The sequence below is a fragment of the Cyprinus carpio genome, chromosome B9 (genome assembly GCF_018340385.1).
Source record: "Cyprinus carpio isolate SPL01 chromosome B9, ASM1834038v1, whole genome shotgun sequence".
Taxonomy (NCBI): Eukaryota; Metazoa; Chordata; class Actinopteri; order Cypriniformes; family Cyprinidae; genus Cyprinus; species Cyprinus carpio.
Window position 1 is genome coordinate 29,708,873 of NC_056605.1, and position 15,470 is coordinate 29,724,342.

Below are 15,470 nucleotides of genomic sequence, written 5' to 3' on the forward strand. Positions count from 1 at the left end.
TGGATCTTATTATATGACAAATATATGTTATGAACGGCCATCCGGAACAGCTTTGACCTGCAGCAAAATCTGCAAATTACAGCATATTGAAATATGCCGTCATAATGTGGCTTTGCAGTTTGCCATTATGGGGGCCTTCATTATATTTGAGGCTGGCAGTAATGATCCCTCTCGTATTATATCTGAGGCTAGCAATTATGGCCGCAGTATATGAGCGAAACGGAGGGAAACCAGAGGGGGATGGGGTGGAAGGGTCACGAAAACTTTTTGCTGTGCTAGTTTCTGCAGTTTGACGAGGATAGACGATGACCCAGACTGTGTCTGTCGTAAAAGATGGTCCAGGGCTGGGCGGCGGCACTAATTACCATCAGATTTTGCGTGTATGCACGTCAGAAAGGCTTGCTCACTCCGCAGGCTGAAATTACAGACCATCTATCGTAGAGCTGGCCAATATTTGGCAACATTAGTTTGTTGGTGGTCAAATTTGACAATTTAGCAAAGCCTGTGATCAAAACAGATTTCAGTTTATATATTTATTTGCAGTGTTGGAGAAGCTACTCTAAACTGTAGCTTGACCAGCTACAAGCTACTCGTAAATTAAAGCAGTTAAGCTACATTCAAGCTCCCCTTTTGAAAAAGTAGCTAGCTACATTGAAACTACTTTCAATTTTTTTTATTATTATTATTCCTTTTTTGTACAATTAACATTACAAATGACTAAATAATTATTAATGAGCAATTATAATGGAGTTATAAGTAAAATATAATAAAGTTATGAGTAAAATATTTTGGGTTTAAAACAACATACTGTAATGCAATCATGATTGCAAAGAGTATGGTGAATTCAGGATGACTGGGACACTTTTCCAAGCCATTTCAATGACAAAAAGTGTCCCAATCATTTGATTTGTTAAACTATTCGATACACACCATAATAAAATACTGTATAGTTAAATAGTTATTTTACTTATATTAGTATATTGCTACAAACATAAAACCAATGTAAGAACAAAATGTATACAACTTAAACTGGATACGAAGAAGTCATAAAATAAACAGGTTAAACTCACAGCACATGCGGTGTTTACTGACTGTTAATCATCAGCTCCACGCGTGAACACTGCGCTTTGCGTGAATCCTGCCGGAATCATCCTTTGCCAAATGATAAGCACACTACTATAATGCGATTTAAATTTTTATTCGATTAGTGTTCATTACAAAACTGCTGGGAGACAGATTATATTATGATGGTTCATCATTGTAAAATAGACACATTTGATATAGAGTTCAATAAATCAGGAAAAACCTGTTTAAAAAGGCTATTATCCACCTCCTGTATATGTTTTAAGTCTTCGACGTAGACAGCATTTTAATCTTTGCTTTGTGTAAATTAGAATTGATTCATGTGAAATAACCACTCCTGTATATCCTTTGCAATATCATCAGATGATCTCTTGTGGGTGGAAAGACTGTAAAGCCGCGCAATGCGTGATATCAGAACTGATTACAGTAATGATCAAATTTAGATTGTGATCTCATCACAAGAAGACACTGTGCCTCTTCAGTGCATTGCAGGCTTGTGACTCGTCAGCATTTGGTCGCGCTACACCTCTACTTGCTGGAAAAAGTAGTTAGCTACAGGAAAAGCTACACTGTTTTAAAAGCTACACTGTTTTACTGTAAAGCTACTGAAAAAAATAGTTACGCTATGTAGCTAGCTACTCCCCAACACTGTTTATTTGAATAAAATAAATGTATAATTCATATAAAATTATATATAATAAATATATTTATTTCTTTAAATTATTTATTTTCATGTTTATTTATTCATAATAATATAATTTATTCATAATTAATATTAAATTAATATATTTTTTATATATATGTACACAATTAAATATTAATTTTTTTTATCATTATTATTATTTTAGTGATTTATATGGATATAATTTTAATATTAAATAAAATTATATAGCGAAATAATATGTATTTATTACTTTATTTACATGAATATAATTAATATAAAATAGTAGAGGAATGTATACAGTATGTGTATGTGTGTTATTTATTTTTTGTTTTCATCGATTTGTTTATTACGGTTTTAATTTAGTTTTTTTAATGTAACTGTTTTTGTAATTGTGCGATTCACAGATAATGCAGATTATCAGGATGTGTTTTGTTCCCTAGAATATCATCTAAAGAGCTTAATTGTGCCAAACTCCTCTTTTTGGGGAGTGAAGTGTCCTCTCAAGATACAATCCAGGTCTAGTTGCCTGATTCTTTCTTATACACGCCTCCGGCTGCACTTCACTGCATCAGCCGCTGATTGCAATTCTCCAGTGCCTGGCCTGTCATTGTTTGAGTGCACTGATGGGATTATGGGGGATTTGCTTTTGTTTTGGATGATTTAGGGGAGCAGGGAATACTTAAGCTTCAGCTGTGACAGCAAAACGCCTCTTCGGTGACCTTCTGAGCTCTTGTTGGTGTAATTGACCCTTTGCTAAGCACCGCCTTTAAAATCTTACTGAGCAATCGTACCTTGGCAACTGTTGCCTTTTGTTCTTTTATTACTTATATTGATTCTTTCATTGGTTAATCTTTTCATATGTTTTTTTTTTTGCAATTCTTTTATATTTAACTCTTTAATGAATGTATCATATTTGATACTCACATATTTATCGCACACAATTTACTACATGCCTTCTGTCATCTGATTGAGAGTTTATACTGTTTTAGCAAGTAAAAGGCCTTTTAGTATAATTGTAAAATGACATACTTTTTGCTCATTTTGGGCCTCTGAATATGAGCCTTGAATATGAGCTTCATATTTTCACTATATCATACCATATAAGCTGTAAAAGTATCAAATATGATACTCAAAATCATAATACATTTACTTTTTCAAATCTTTAAAGAAATTCCTGCTGTGGTCTCTACAGTTTTTAACCATGCTACTGTGTACTTACTGTGTAATAGTTCCTTTAAAGAAAAATGTTGGATGAAATGTTTTGCAATGTCAAAAGAATAATATCCAAGAACATTTACTGAATTTGTTCCTATGTGATGTTCTGTAAAGTTTGTCTTAGCAATAGTAATTGAAGGGGCGGGGCTTAGCGAAGGGTCAGTTCCTGCGCAGGTCTGCGTCCCGGGGTGCTTTGATTGGCAGGTCTTTTTGAGATGTTGCTCCAAGCGGGACAAAAGGAGAATGTTAGTGCGCACAGCTGTTTGTCTGACAGCACGTCTGAGTCACATGGTCAGCATGCAGAAAGCAATGACATCATCGCCCTGCCCTGCCCCCAGCCCAGATGAATAGATGTGGAGAGCTTGAGTAAAGTGTTGCATCATTGTCCCCGCCGCCCCTTCACCCCACAATGCTAATGACTCCTCTTGTCTGTGTTGGAGTATTGGTTTTTAGATTTGGAGACACTGAAAGTAATTTTGAGACATTTTCTTTCTTTCCTTTGTTGCTTGTGAAGCGTCAGTCATGTGTGCGATTTCATGGTTATTTGTCATTGTTTGGAATGGATTATTTGAATCAGTTCTCAGAACTCTGTTTCAATGATTTGACGTCATCCTTTGGAATGTTTTTGGAAATCTTACAGTACATGGCATTTTCAAAATACACCAGACTGTGACAGTAAAATATTGTGTTTATGTAGTCAAAAACAATGTATTTTAACACTTGAACATTTTGATTTAAATTGGCTACCATATAAATATTAATAATAAATAGTAGTTACCGCTTCGCGTTGGGGTCCTGATCACCCTGTCGGGGTTTATTCTGAGATAAATAACAACCGGCTGGATGTATATTATCCCTTACATAAATCCCTCCCTACCCTTACCCTACCCAATACTTTAAGTTCAACTTTTAGATTGTTTCCTTCATTATTATTGAAAATACATGCCTTTCCAACGTGATATCTGATTTGAAAAGGTAGGAAAAAAAGTTTGGCAAATGACCGATTCGAACCCTGGTCGATCGTGTCAAAAATGACTTAACATGTTCTTCACCGTCTGCGCCACCGAAACACAGTCTTCTGTAATGCTTAACGTAATCACACGTTGATGGGTGGAGTTAGTGTAAATAACCTCTGCCAACAAGGCTGCCAATTTGCACTTATAAATAGACACTCCGTTTTTTATTTGTGAACTGATGTTCAGCTGTTCTTTTTAACAGTCAACTTATTTTCGGGTCATCGTCATAAAAGCACTGTCACAAATATTGTCACAGACACAAAGATGGCTACGTCTTTCATTTCATTAAGCTGAATGCTGATATAATTATATAAATTATATATTTATATATTAATATAACTATAAATTGTTATTTTTGATTATTTTAATAATTTAAACAATTGTTTCATTTTTATATTTTATTGTAAAACAGCTTGCATGGGGAAAAAAGGCTTATTGAAATTCATCTTTGGCTGCTTTGTTGCATCTCTCTCTCTCTCTCTCTCTCTCTCTCTCTCTCTCTCTCTCTCTCTCTCTTTTAGCATCTTGCCATTATTATAAGCCATTTTTTTAACTTTGCTTGTCAAAACAGTATCTGAGGGTCTTTCAGACAACACATCAACACACTCATTTTGCAAATGTGTTTTTACACATCCATAATGTCAGTTATCATTGTTTGTCAATCTTTGTCTTCTTTTATTCCTCCGAAGGGATTTTAGATGAAAGACAAAGTTGATGCACCAATCAAACATACAGTAACTGAGACCACCTGAGATTTTCAAGAGATTTGGAATATAATTTTCATGAAGCAAAAACATGCCAGTTGGTATGTGTAGCTGTCACTGGCATCAAGAGGGCAGCATTTTACTGATATCAAACCTATAAGGCCTTCACTTAAAAACACATGGTTTGTTGCCACTCTGCAAGAAAAGCGTCTCACCACAAACTCATCATACTGATGTAAAACCAAGCCTCATCCCATGCTTTTTATATTACCAGCTGAGCCCAGAGGCCCTGGCCATTGGCACAGCTTTTTTTATGTGGTCTTTAAAAGCTATTTTAGTCGTGAGAAAGCACTTCTGTGCTTGCAGTGTCATGGTACATTTACATGACAAAGGCTCATAGAGTTAGAAGTGCTGTTTCAGAGCCCTCTGGGTCCGTCAGCCTCTCTAACCTCTCCCAGACACCAGCCCTGATCCGTTTTCACACTTGAGTAGATCCATATGCACTGAACTGTTTTTATACCCCACAATGAATGAGAGTGATCTGACAGGTCTTGCACTGCATGACGGGTTTCTGTTTCACACAACACTGAGAGCTTCTTGAAAAGAGCCTGTGAATAGAAAAGCATATACTTAAAGCAAGAGAAGGTGAGTAAATTTCATCATTTACTCTCCCTAAATTCCTTTAAGTATGCTTTTTTTATTCAACATTACATTCCTTGTGTCGTTTCAACCGATATATTTTTTTCTTGCCTCTGTAAAACACAAAATGAAAGTATGGAGCACTGAAAATCCCATTACTCCCAGTCTTTGGCTTTTTTTGAGTTGGACACTATCACTTGAGTAAGTTGTTAACCAGAGATTCGCTCTCACCAGATCACTGAATCAGAGAGTTGTTAACTCTCACCAGATCACTGAATCAGAGAGTTGTTAACTCTCACTAGATCACTGAATCAGAGAGTTGTTAACTCTCACCAGATCACTGAATCAGAGAGTTGTTAACTCTTACCAGATCACTGAATCAGAGAGTTGTTAACCAGAGATTCGCTCTCGTTAGATCACTGAATCAGAGAGTTGTTAACTCTCACCAGATCACTGAATCAGAGAGTTGTTAACCGGAGATTCGCTCCCACCAGATCACTGAATCAGAGAGTTGTTAACTCTCACCAGATCACTGAATCAGAGAGTTGTTATCCGGAGATTCGCTCCCACCAGATCACTGAATCAGAGAGTTGTTAACCGGAGATTCGCTCCCACCAGATCACTGAATCAGAGAGTTGTTAACTCTTACCAGATCACTGATTCAGAGAGTTGTTATCCGGAGATTCGCTCCCACCAGATCACTGAATCAGAGAGTTGTTATCCGGAGATTCCCTCCCACCAGATCACTGAATCAGAGAGTTGTTAACCAGAGATTCGCTCCCACCAGATCACTGAATCAGAGAGTTGTTAACCGGAGATTCGCTCCCACCAGATCACTGAATCAGAGAGTTGTTAACCGGAGATTCACTCCCACCAGATCACTGAATCAGAGAGTTGTTAATTGGAGATTCGCTCTCACCAGATCACTGAATCAGAGAGTTGTTAACCGGAGATTCGCTCTCACCAGATCACTGAATCAGAGAGTTGTCAACTCTTACCAGATCACTGAATCAGAGAGTTGTCAACTCTTACCAGATCACTGATTCAGAGAGTTGTTAACTCTCACCAGATCACTGAATCAGAGAGTTGTTAACCAGATATTCACTCTCGTCAGATCACTGAATCAGAGAGTTGTTAACTCACCAAATCACTGAATCAGAGCGTTGTTAACATCAGAGAGCTGTTAACCGGAGATTCGCTCCCACCAGATCACTGAATCAGAGAGTTGTTAACCGGAGATTCGCTCTCACCAGATCACTGAATCAGAGAGTTGTTAACTCTTACCAGATCACTGAATCAGAGAGTTGTTAACTCTTACCAGATCACTGATTCAGAGAGTTATTAACTCTCACCAGATCACTGAATCAGAGAGTTGTTAACATCAGAGAGCTGTTAACCGGAGATTCGCTCTCACCAAATCACTGAATCAGAGTGTTGTTAACATCAGAGAGCTGTTAACCGGAGATTCGCTCTCACCAGATCACTGAATCAGAGAGTTGTTAACTCTTACCAGATCACTGAATCAGAGCGTTGTTAACCAGATATTCACTCTCGTCAGATCACTGAATCAGAGAGTTGTTAACTCACCAAATCACTGAATCAGAGCGTTGTTAACATCAGGGCGCTGTTAACCGGAGATTCGCTCCCACCAGATCACTGAATCAGTGTTATTTACTGATATAGTTAACTGTTTACTGCAGTCGAATTCACAAATGAATCATTCTATGCAACATGTGAACTTGTTCACTGAGAAGAATTGTCTAAAAAAAAAAAAATTAGAGCGTGTGTCACGGTCTTTGCTTTAAAATAATGCCAAACAATATATTTTTATGAAATGTAGTGTAAAGCAGTAAAATGTAAAAAATACTTTATCATTTAGATACTATTAGTTTTTTTTATATTTAGCATTTGTTTTTATTTATATTTAAATAAAATAAATATTTATATTTATTTATATATTATTTATTTATTTATTAATTTTTATTTTATTTTATTTGCTGCACAACTCCTTGTTCAAGCTCTTGTTCTGTCCAGGCTGGACTATTGCAACGCTCTCTTCCAGCCAGTTCTATCAAAGCTTTACAACTAATCCAGAACACGGCAGCAAGATTAATTTTTAATGAGCCGAAAAGAACACACGTCACACCTCAATTCATCAATTGGCACTGGCTACCAATAGCTGCTCGCATAAAATTCAAGGCATTAATGTTTGCCTACAAAACCACCGCTGGCTCTGCACCCCCTTACCTAAATTCATTTCTTCAGACTTATGTGCCACAGAATCACTTTCAAAGACTTTTAAATTAAATGTTTTGTAAACATTTTCAGTTTAATTTTCAGTTTAATTTTCAGTTTAACATTTTCAGTTTAACTTGATGCATTAATTATTTTAATGCATCAAGTTAAACTAAATAAATTATAGACCGCAGCCAATTTGTCCATCAGAAGTCTTATCTCAGCGTCTCATCTCTCTTATCACTATAATAGTTAAGAAGGCACGCCGGCGCGTATCGTCTTATAGCGATCATGTAAGCCTGAACCGCGGCTGAGCAAATTACAGCTTCATTCAGCACAACCCAACACTGCCCATTACAGTTCAAGGACCGCTGGGTTACTCGCTTCCCCCGACACTGACTTGGAACATGCTGCTATATTTCAAGGCAACGGACAAGGTATTATTAGCCATAAATGCTATCGCTCCCTCGTTCTCCGCACCACTGCTGGCCTTGCTGTATTTGCTGAGTCGGCTAAATTTATCTTCCCAAGATTTGCGAATTCCCAGCTCTCCTTTCATGCGCTTTAAACGCAAACAGACGGTGATGTGTCTTCCTGGCCAAACGTGTTCCAGCTCACTGTACTTCCCCTTTTCTCACGTCGCACATCTAGAAGAGGAACGTTCACATGTAAATGAGACATTTTACTCCAGCATGAAGAAAACAATGTCCGCAGTGAGAAAAGGCTTGTGTTTAATTACACATAGTGAGACTCATTCATGACTGACTGAGCAAACATCTTTGTAAAACATTCATTTACACAAAACTTGTCAGTGAGGTTCAGTGATTCTATATAATACTTTTTAAATATTTTTTTATATTACTTTTTAAATGAGAGAGTGCATTTAATTGATTAAAAGTGACAGTAGAGACATTATAATGTTTAAAAAAAAAATATCAATTTAGAATAAATACTGTTCTTTTGAATGTTCTATTCATAAAAGTGTCCTGGAACGAAACTGTATCACAGTTTCCACAAAAAAATATGAATCAACACAACTGTTTTCAATATTGATTTTAATCATGTTTTTTGAGCAACAAATCAACATATTAGAATGATTTCTGAAGGATCATGTGACACTGAAGACTGGAGTAATGATGCTGAAAATTCAGATTTGCATCACAGAAATACATTTTAAAATGTATTCAAAATATATGCAGCCTTTGGGGAGCATAATTGACTTAAAATACATTTCTTACTACTACAATGTATATAAAGACTACTGTTCATGTATTTAACATAACAAAAACATATATGAAAGGTATATTTCCAAAATTATGTATTTACCAAAATGGTATTTGCTAATTACCTATTGAATTATTTTTGTTTTGGAATAAAATATAATCTGATTAATGCACTGAGTTGCAACTTTGGGGAACCTAATCAATCTAAAACCATGTTACTTGCCAGAAGAGCTGTATTTATTTATTTATTTTGATAATAAATGTGACTATTTAGGGCTCAGCTGATGCAAGAAGAACTAAATGAGCTTTGCGAACCACAATCAATGGTTTTCACTTTTACATGGAACTCCACAGCAACTCTAGCCATCTTTAAGAAGAGAGGGAGGGAAACAGGATCCCTGAAAGGAGAGAAAAAGACATGTCTAGAGAGTTTGTGGATTGTCGGCAGACAGACACATGGCCTGCAGACGTGCTCATGACTCATAGAGTATGTCTGCTGCAGAGGGGCTATCTGTGTCCCTGCTCTACCCATGTCTGGAGCAGCGATACATGATCCCCAAACTCCATCCAGAACAAGGCCTTCAGAATCTCAGCAGGAATCTGCACCACATGTAGCTCTCAGCATTTTGTTTGCAGGGTTGCTTTTTATTGATATCTGTGGGGTTTGTTATGGTAAGCATCACTGCAAAACTTGCTTTTTTTTCTTTTCCACTACAAATATGCACTTACTTTTTTTTTAGGACAAAGCATACAACAGTATGCAGCAATATAACCATTCATTAATCAAAAATTATATTTTTAAAAAATGTTGCAAGTAAAATTAAATTTACTTGTAGCGTAATACTGTAAAATTAATGTTGTAATTTATTAGTATATTGTATATTATAGTATATTTTATTGAAACTGAAGCTCCAGTAATATTGCTTAAAGATGGTGACCTCAATTTCTCCAGTGACTGAAATGTTAGATTAGATTACCATTCAAAAGTTTGAAATCAGGAAGATTTTTATTGTTTTTTAAAGAAGACATATGCTCATCAAGGCTGCATTTATTTGATCAAAAATACTGTAAAAGCAGAAATATTAAATATTTAAACAGAAATTCAAAATAACAGTATTCCATTTTGATATACTTTAAAATACAATTTATTCCCGTGATGCAAATCTGAATTTTCAGCATCATAACTCCAGTCTTCAGTGTCACATTTATTCCAAATAGATCTTTTGTAACGACATTAACTACTGTTCAAAAATATAAAGTTAGTATTATTTATTTATTTATTTAGTATTTGAAAAGAATACTTTTATTCAGAAAGGAAACGTTAAAGTGATAGTAAAGACTTAAATTGTTAAAAGTTTCTTAAATGCTTTTTCTTTAATAATTATATTTATAATATTATGAAGCTATTTTAAATCATTTAAATGAACTAAATTTATTACATGAATAATAAAAATAAATTAATAATAAATAAATGTGAAAATAATAAAAACTATATATGTAGATGTGTGTGTCAGCAGCTGCAGCACACAGCTCTGTTGTTTGGCTCTCAGGGACGGTCAAGGCCGCTGTGTCTGAGTCGGTCAGTGTTTTGAGAATCGAAGAGACTATGTTATCAGCTACTTTACTCATTTCAATTATTTTTTTTTTCTACATTTCTGTGATAAGTTGTAGCGCCGGTCTGTCTGTGCTACCACTGCCCACTGCTGATAAAGATGGCGAGCCTCTCGCTCTCTCAGGTCAGTTTGGATGAGAGGACGCTGGAATTCTGCTCTGATCTTAACAGCATGTGGAGCGTGTGTGGACATGCTGAATGAACAGAGTCTGACTGCAGATTGTGCTTGATAAGTGAGAGCGGGATTAGAGAACCGTGTGTGTGTGTCGGGGGGATGGTATGAGAATATGTGTGTTTATTTGGGTATAGGGGTGTGTGTGTGTGTGTGTGTGTGTGTGTGTGTTTATGGGGGATGGTGTGAGATTACATCACTGCTTCTCAAATGGTTTTGCTTCAGGACTCAGATTTCACATTGGACATCAAGCGACGACTCAGCACAGTAGGCTACTAGAACAAAAATCTTTTATATTACTGCAAAATGCATAGGCCCAATAATATGCAAATGTATTAACATGACACGGGCTGAAAAGGAAAGCAGAGCATTTTTAAATAGCATAGTTAGCAGCCGAAGTGTGAAGTTCAATGGTTTCATAATTCAGCTAATTACTATGTTGATAATTAGCCTGTTGCTGATTGTTTCTTTCATTATTCCCATTTTTCTGTTCCTTTAAAAAAAAAGTGTTATTTTGCATCCCTTTTTGAGAAAAGAAGTGCTGAAGCAGTGGATTCTTTGAGAACTTGTTTGCTGTTAGGATGAGCCTTTTTACAAAATGAAAATACTCTGAACTTCAAACGTTTAGAGATAAGAAGATAACCATTTAAAGTAAGTTGCACACTGGTGAAATCTCCTCTGAAGCGCATTAAACAGCAGAAATAATCCATCAAAGCACCTGTCACTTCAGCCCACATGAAACTGTTATGCTTATGAGCTTGTTTGAAGAGCAGTATTTCTTTTCCTGTAACTCTGTATCAGTTTAAAGAAATCTGTTATATAATATTTTTATACAAATACAGCAATTTACTACTGTAAAATTTTGTTAGTAATGGAGGCTTTCTAAACGATAATGAAATACATTGTTGACTATTTGCTCTTGGCAGCCATTAATTCAGCATACAAAACCCATTGTGATTGGCACAAACCATGTTTATTTTTACTGCAAGTGAACCCGGATAACCCATAATCTGGGTTAATGTTGTTGTTTTTCTGTAGTTTTGTACATGGTATTTGAGCATGAGGGCATGTCACACAACCTGTCTACTGCAGAGTTTGATTATATGCATGTCACAAACAAAAGACAGGACAGGCATTTTCTCCTCCTTGTTAAATATTATTTTATTTATTTTATTTATTTTATTTTATTTTATTTTATTTTATTTTAATCTTGAAAAGATATGTGGTCCCTGTTTGTGCTCATATTTAATTTAATTTTATTATTTTTTTGTACATGGGCCACTTTCCTTTCTTTGCAAAATAGTGTGTAAATTATAATATTGACCATTTATTGGTTAATAACAAATAATTACATTTAGTCATTTATATATGGCTTTATTGTTTATCGGTTTCAGCCAGACTGTCAATTCATAAAGCACACGCCTCATGAACACTTCGGTTTTCCAGTGTTTTCAATCTTGCACGCTCGTGTAATCTGAGACTCCTCTGTAACACCTCCCTCTCTCCTTCTCCAGCAGCGAGTTCTGGGTTCTTGACAGCAATCTGCTTCCTTCACAATGAGATCCTTTCCGCCTACACAAATCTCAAAGTGTTACACAGTCAGATTTCAGATAGAAGGTGCTGTGCAGAACTTCATGTGAGACTGGAAGTCAATGCATGACAGCCTCACTATCAATACATGAATCCCTGACAGATCAACCCCATTATTTATTTTTTTGCTAAAGTTTGAGCCTGGATCTAATTTTGACCTGCATCATGAATCAGTTTGTCAATATTTAGTTCTCAGAAAGAAGAAAAACATCTTTCCATATTCTGATGAGGATATTCATATGAAAGAAGTTGTGTTTGGCGTCTGATTAGGAGTGTGAATCAATGCGTCCTCTCAGCGGGGGATTTCTGCGCTCTAAAAGCGTCGTGCCCTGAAGGCCTCGGTCAACCCTACAACACTAGGGTTGTAATGTGACCAAATAACTCTTAATGCTCGCAAAGCCAAAAATAGTTTTGCTGTCCTCAGCTCTTTGATGGGAGACGGTCTACAGTGAAGGTCACATCAGTCCCATTTTGAGGGAAGTCGGTTTTGCCATGAGATAACGTTAGTTTTTCCCAGACCTCCCTGATGTTCTAACTATACTCCTTTATGCGGCTATTTTATCAGGAGTTTTTATTAGAATAGGGAGCTTTTTCTGCAGGGAAAAAAAAACACTGATCGAGTTCCCAAGGCCACAAAAGGATGAGTCTAAAGGAGGACTGATCTCTCGTCGAGGCTCACACGGACATCGTCCCTCGACGGAAGGCAGACTCCAGAGTCTTATCTTAGATTTAAAAGAGCAGATATTAACATTCACTAACTTCACCGCTACAGCTGTTTATTTATAACAAACGTCACTCAGATCTGAAGGTGTACGGATCCAGGCTGAGGACAGCAGTATGAATTTCCACGCCAGAAGAGTCACGTTGCCTGCTATCACGCCTCTCTGCCTGCCGAAAAGGGTATGAACGCGTGTGTTTATTTATTTATTTATTTATTATTATTATTATTATTATTTTTTTTTTTTTTTTACAGAAATCACATTAATTGGTTATGGGAGAGTTTTTAAAGGGTTTTGACAGGGTTGAATAATAGCATACTGTATTTTCTCAGTTGTTTGCCTTCAAACTGCAGTTACAGCAATGTTTTGTCTCTTTTCTGGCTTTATTTTCATCTCACTGGAGCTATGAAGGGGAAAAAAACTAAACAAAATTTTGGTTAGTTATTTGACCATCAGTCATAATTTCCTGTTGTGTATAACTAGATGAACACTTCCAGTGAAATGTTTATATTATATTATATTATATGTGACCCTGGACCAAAAAAAAAAAAAAAAATTCAAGGGTCATGAGGGTCAATTTTTCGAAATTGAGATTTATATATCATCTGACTAAAGCTGAAAAATAGCTTTCCATTGATGTATGGTATTGTTAGGATCAGACAATATTTAGCCGAGATACAACTATTTGAAAATCTGGAATCTGAGGGTACAAAAAAAAAAAAACTAAATACTGAGAAAATCGTCTTTAAAGTTGTCCAAATGAAGTTCTTAACAATGCATATTACTAATCAAAAATTAAGTTTTAATATATTTACAGTAAGAAATTTACAAAATATCTTCATGGAACATGATCTTTACTTAATATCCTAATGATTTTTGGCATAAAAGAAAAATCGGTCATTTTGACCCATGCAATGTATTTTTGGCTATTGCTACTTAAGACTGGTTTTGTGCTCCAGGATCAGATATTATATTATGTTATGTTGTATAATGTTTTGGTTGCTACCTAATTCACATTTTTCCACATTGGTCACTTCATAGTTTTAACAACTTTACTCTTGTTGTAATATGTGGAAAACAGTCATAATAAAGAAATGAGCAGGTGTGTCCAATATTTTGACTGGTTTTGTATGTCCCATGCTAATTCATTCAACTATTCATACTTGGTTTTGATTGATTTAAAAACACTGATGCTAGTAATAAGAAACTCATTCATATCCAAAACTATTAAGTTGCATTTATGTCAAAAGATTTCGCCATCTATCATAGTCTCAGTGTAGCAACATTCCCTGGAAAATCACTTTTGGAAGTGGATCCAGTTCATTGCAGGCCATAGCTTGTTTTATATGAACACAATCTTTTCTTTTTGCATGTGAATATAGAGCAGCGTTCTAGCGGCTCTAAACACCTGTAAATGTCACTGATCTCCTCATCGCTGTTGTCATCACCGTATCCGCTGCCAAAAGACGCACTCTCAGCACTCAGTCGGACAGCCTCATACCCAACTGAGACGAGCGAAACAATGGCCTGACTGTAGTGTGCTGGCCAAAATACTGCAAATCTGACAGCTTGTGGAAAAACTTGTCTGGAAGTGCTCTTGGAAAAGCCACGGTGATAAAATGACATTAGTGCGAGAGCTGAGGAAAGGTCAAGCACAATGCTGGAGGTTTGTTAACATGCTGTGAGCGGCTGTCTGAAAGTCTTCATATGCATGATTGTGGAAGGCAGTCGTTGGCTAGTTCACATGATGCTTGCCAAGTATATTACTTAAGTAAGTAGTAAGTGGTATTTGTATGTAAACGTGCTTCTAGCACACATAAAAGTGTTTACATTTTAACTTCTCAAAATTATTTGTTGTCCAAATGTTGTTGTGCAATTCAGTGTTTATTAAAGCAAAAAAAAAAAAAAAAAAAAAAGAAGAAAATCTGCTTAAAATGTATTCACCGTTAGGCCACCCGAGATGTAAATAAGTTTGTTTGTTCATGGGAGAAGATTTGGAGAAATGTAGCATCACATCACTTGCTCACCAGTGGATCCTCTGCAGTGAATGGGTGCCGTCAGAATGAGAGTCCAAACAGCTGATAAAAACATCACAATAATCCACAAGTAATCCACACCACTCCAAATGTATCTACATCTTAGATGGACTGAGGGTGAGGACATGTATGCCATATAGCATATTTTCATTTTTGGATAAACTATTCCTTTAAGCATGACAAATGTACTATACGTGTGCATTTTACGCACCATGACTAAATGAGATTGCCCTTGAGTATTTAAAGACTTCTCAACATTTCATATTTAATGTTTGTAACTGGTTACAGTGGCATGTTGACAGGTCTGATTGGTTTGGTTTGAGTTGGGACGGCGGTACAAGGACACTTTACTCAGTGACTTTCAATTGCATTTTTAAAAGCTGAATTATTTTTAACTTGTCATGCTGCCTTTGAAACACTCTCTTGACACACTGTGTGCATGACATTGCAGCTCATTTGCATAAAGCTGAACTCTGCTCAGCTTTGTCGCATTTCCAAAGGTTGCTGCCACTTATGTTGCCCTAATAGCAAACTCTCAGTGAAAATGAATGACATGATGTTC

General features: G+C 36.1%; 1 protein-coding gene across 4 annotated transcripts in view; it reads left to right on the forward strand.

Moving 5' to 3' along the window:
• LOC109096950 (growth factor receptor-bound protein 14-like) overlaps positions 1-15,470 on the forward strand; it is a 59,697-nt gene that overhangs the window by 21,446 nt on the left and 22,781 nt on the right. Inside the window, exon 1 of one of the 4 annotated variants that reach the window (XM_042731874.1) lies at positions 11,906-13,053. The exons of the other annotated variants lie outside the window; for them this stretch is intronic. Within the exon in view, the coding sequence (XP_042587808.1) occupies positions 12,991-13,053 (63 nt within the window). The 5' untranslated portion in view covers positions 11,906-12,990. Of the gene's footprint in view, positions 1-11,905; positions 13,054-15,470 lie in introns of those variants that run through there. 4 annotated transcript variants of the gene reach the window in all.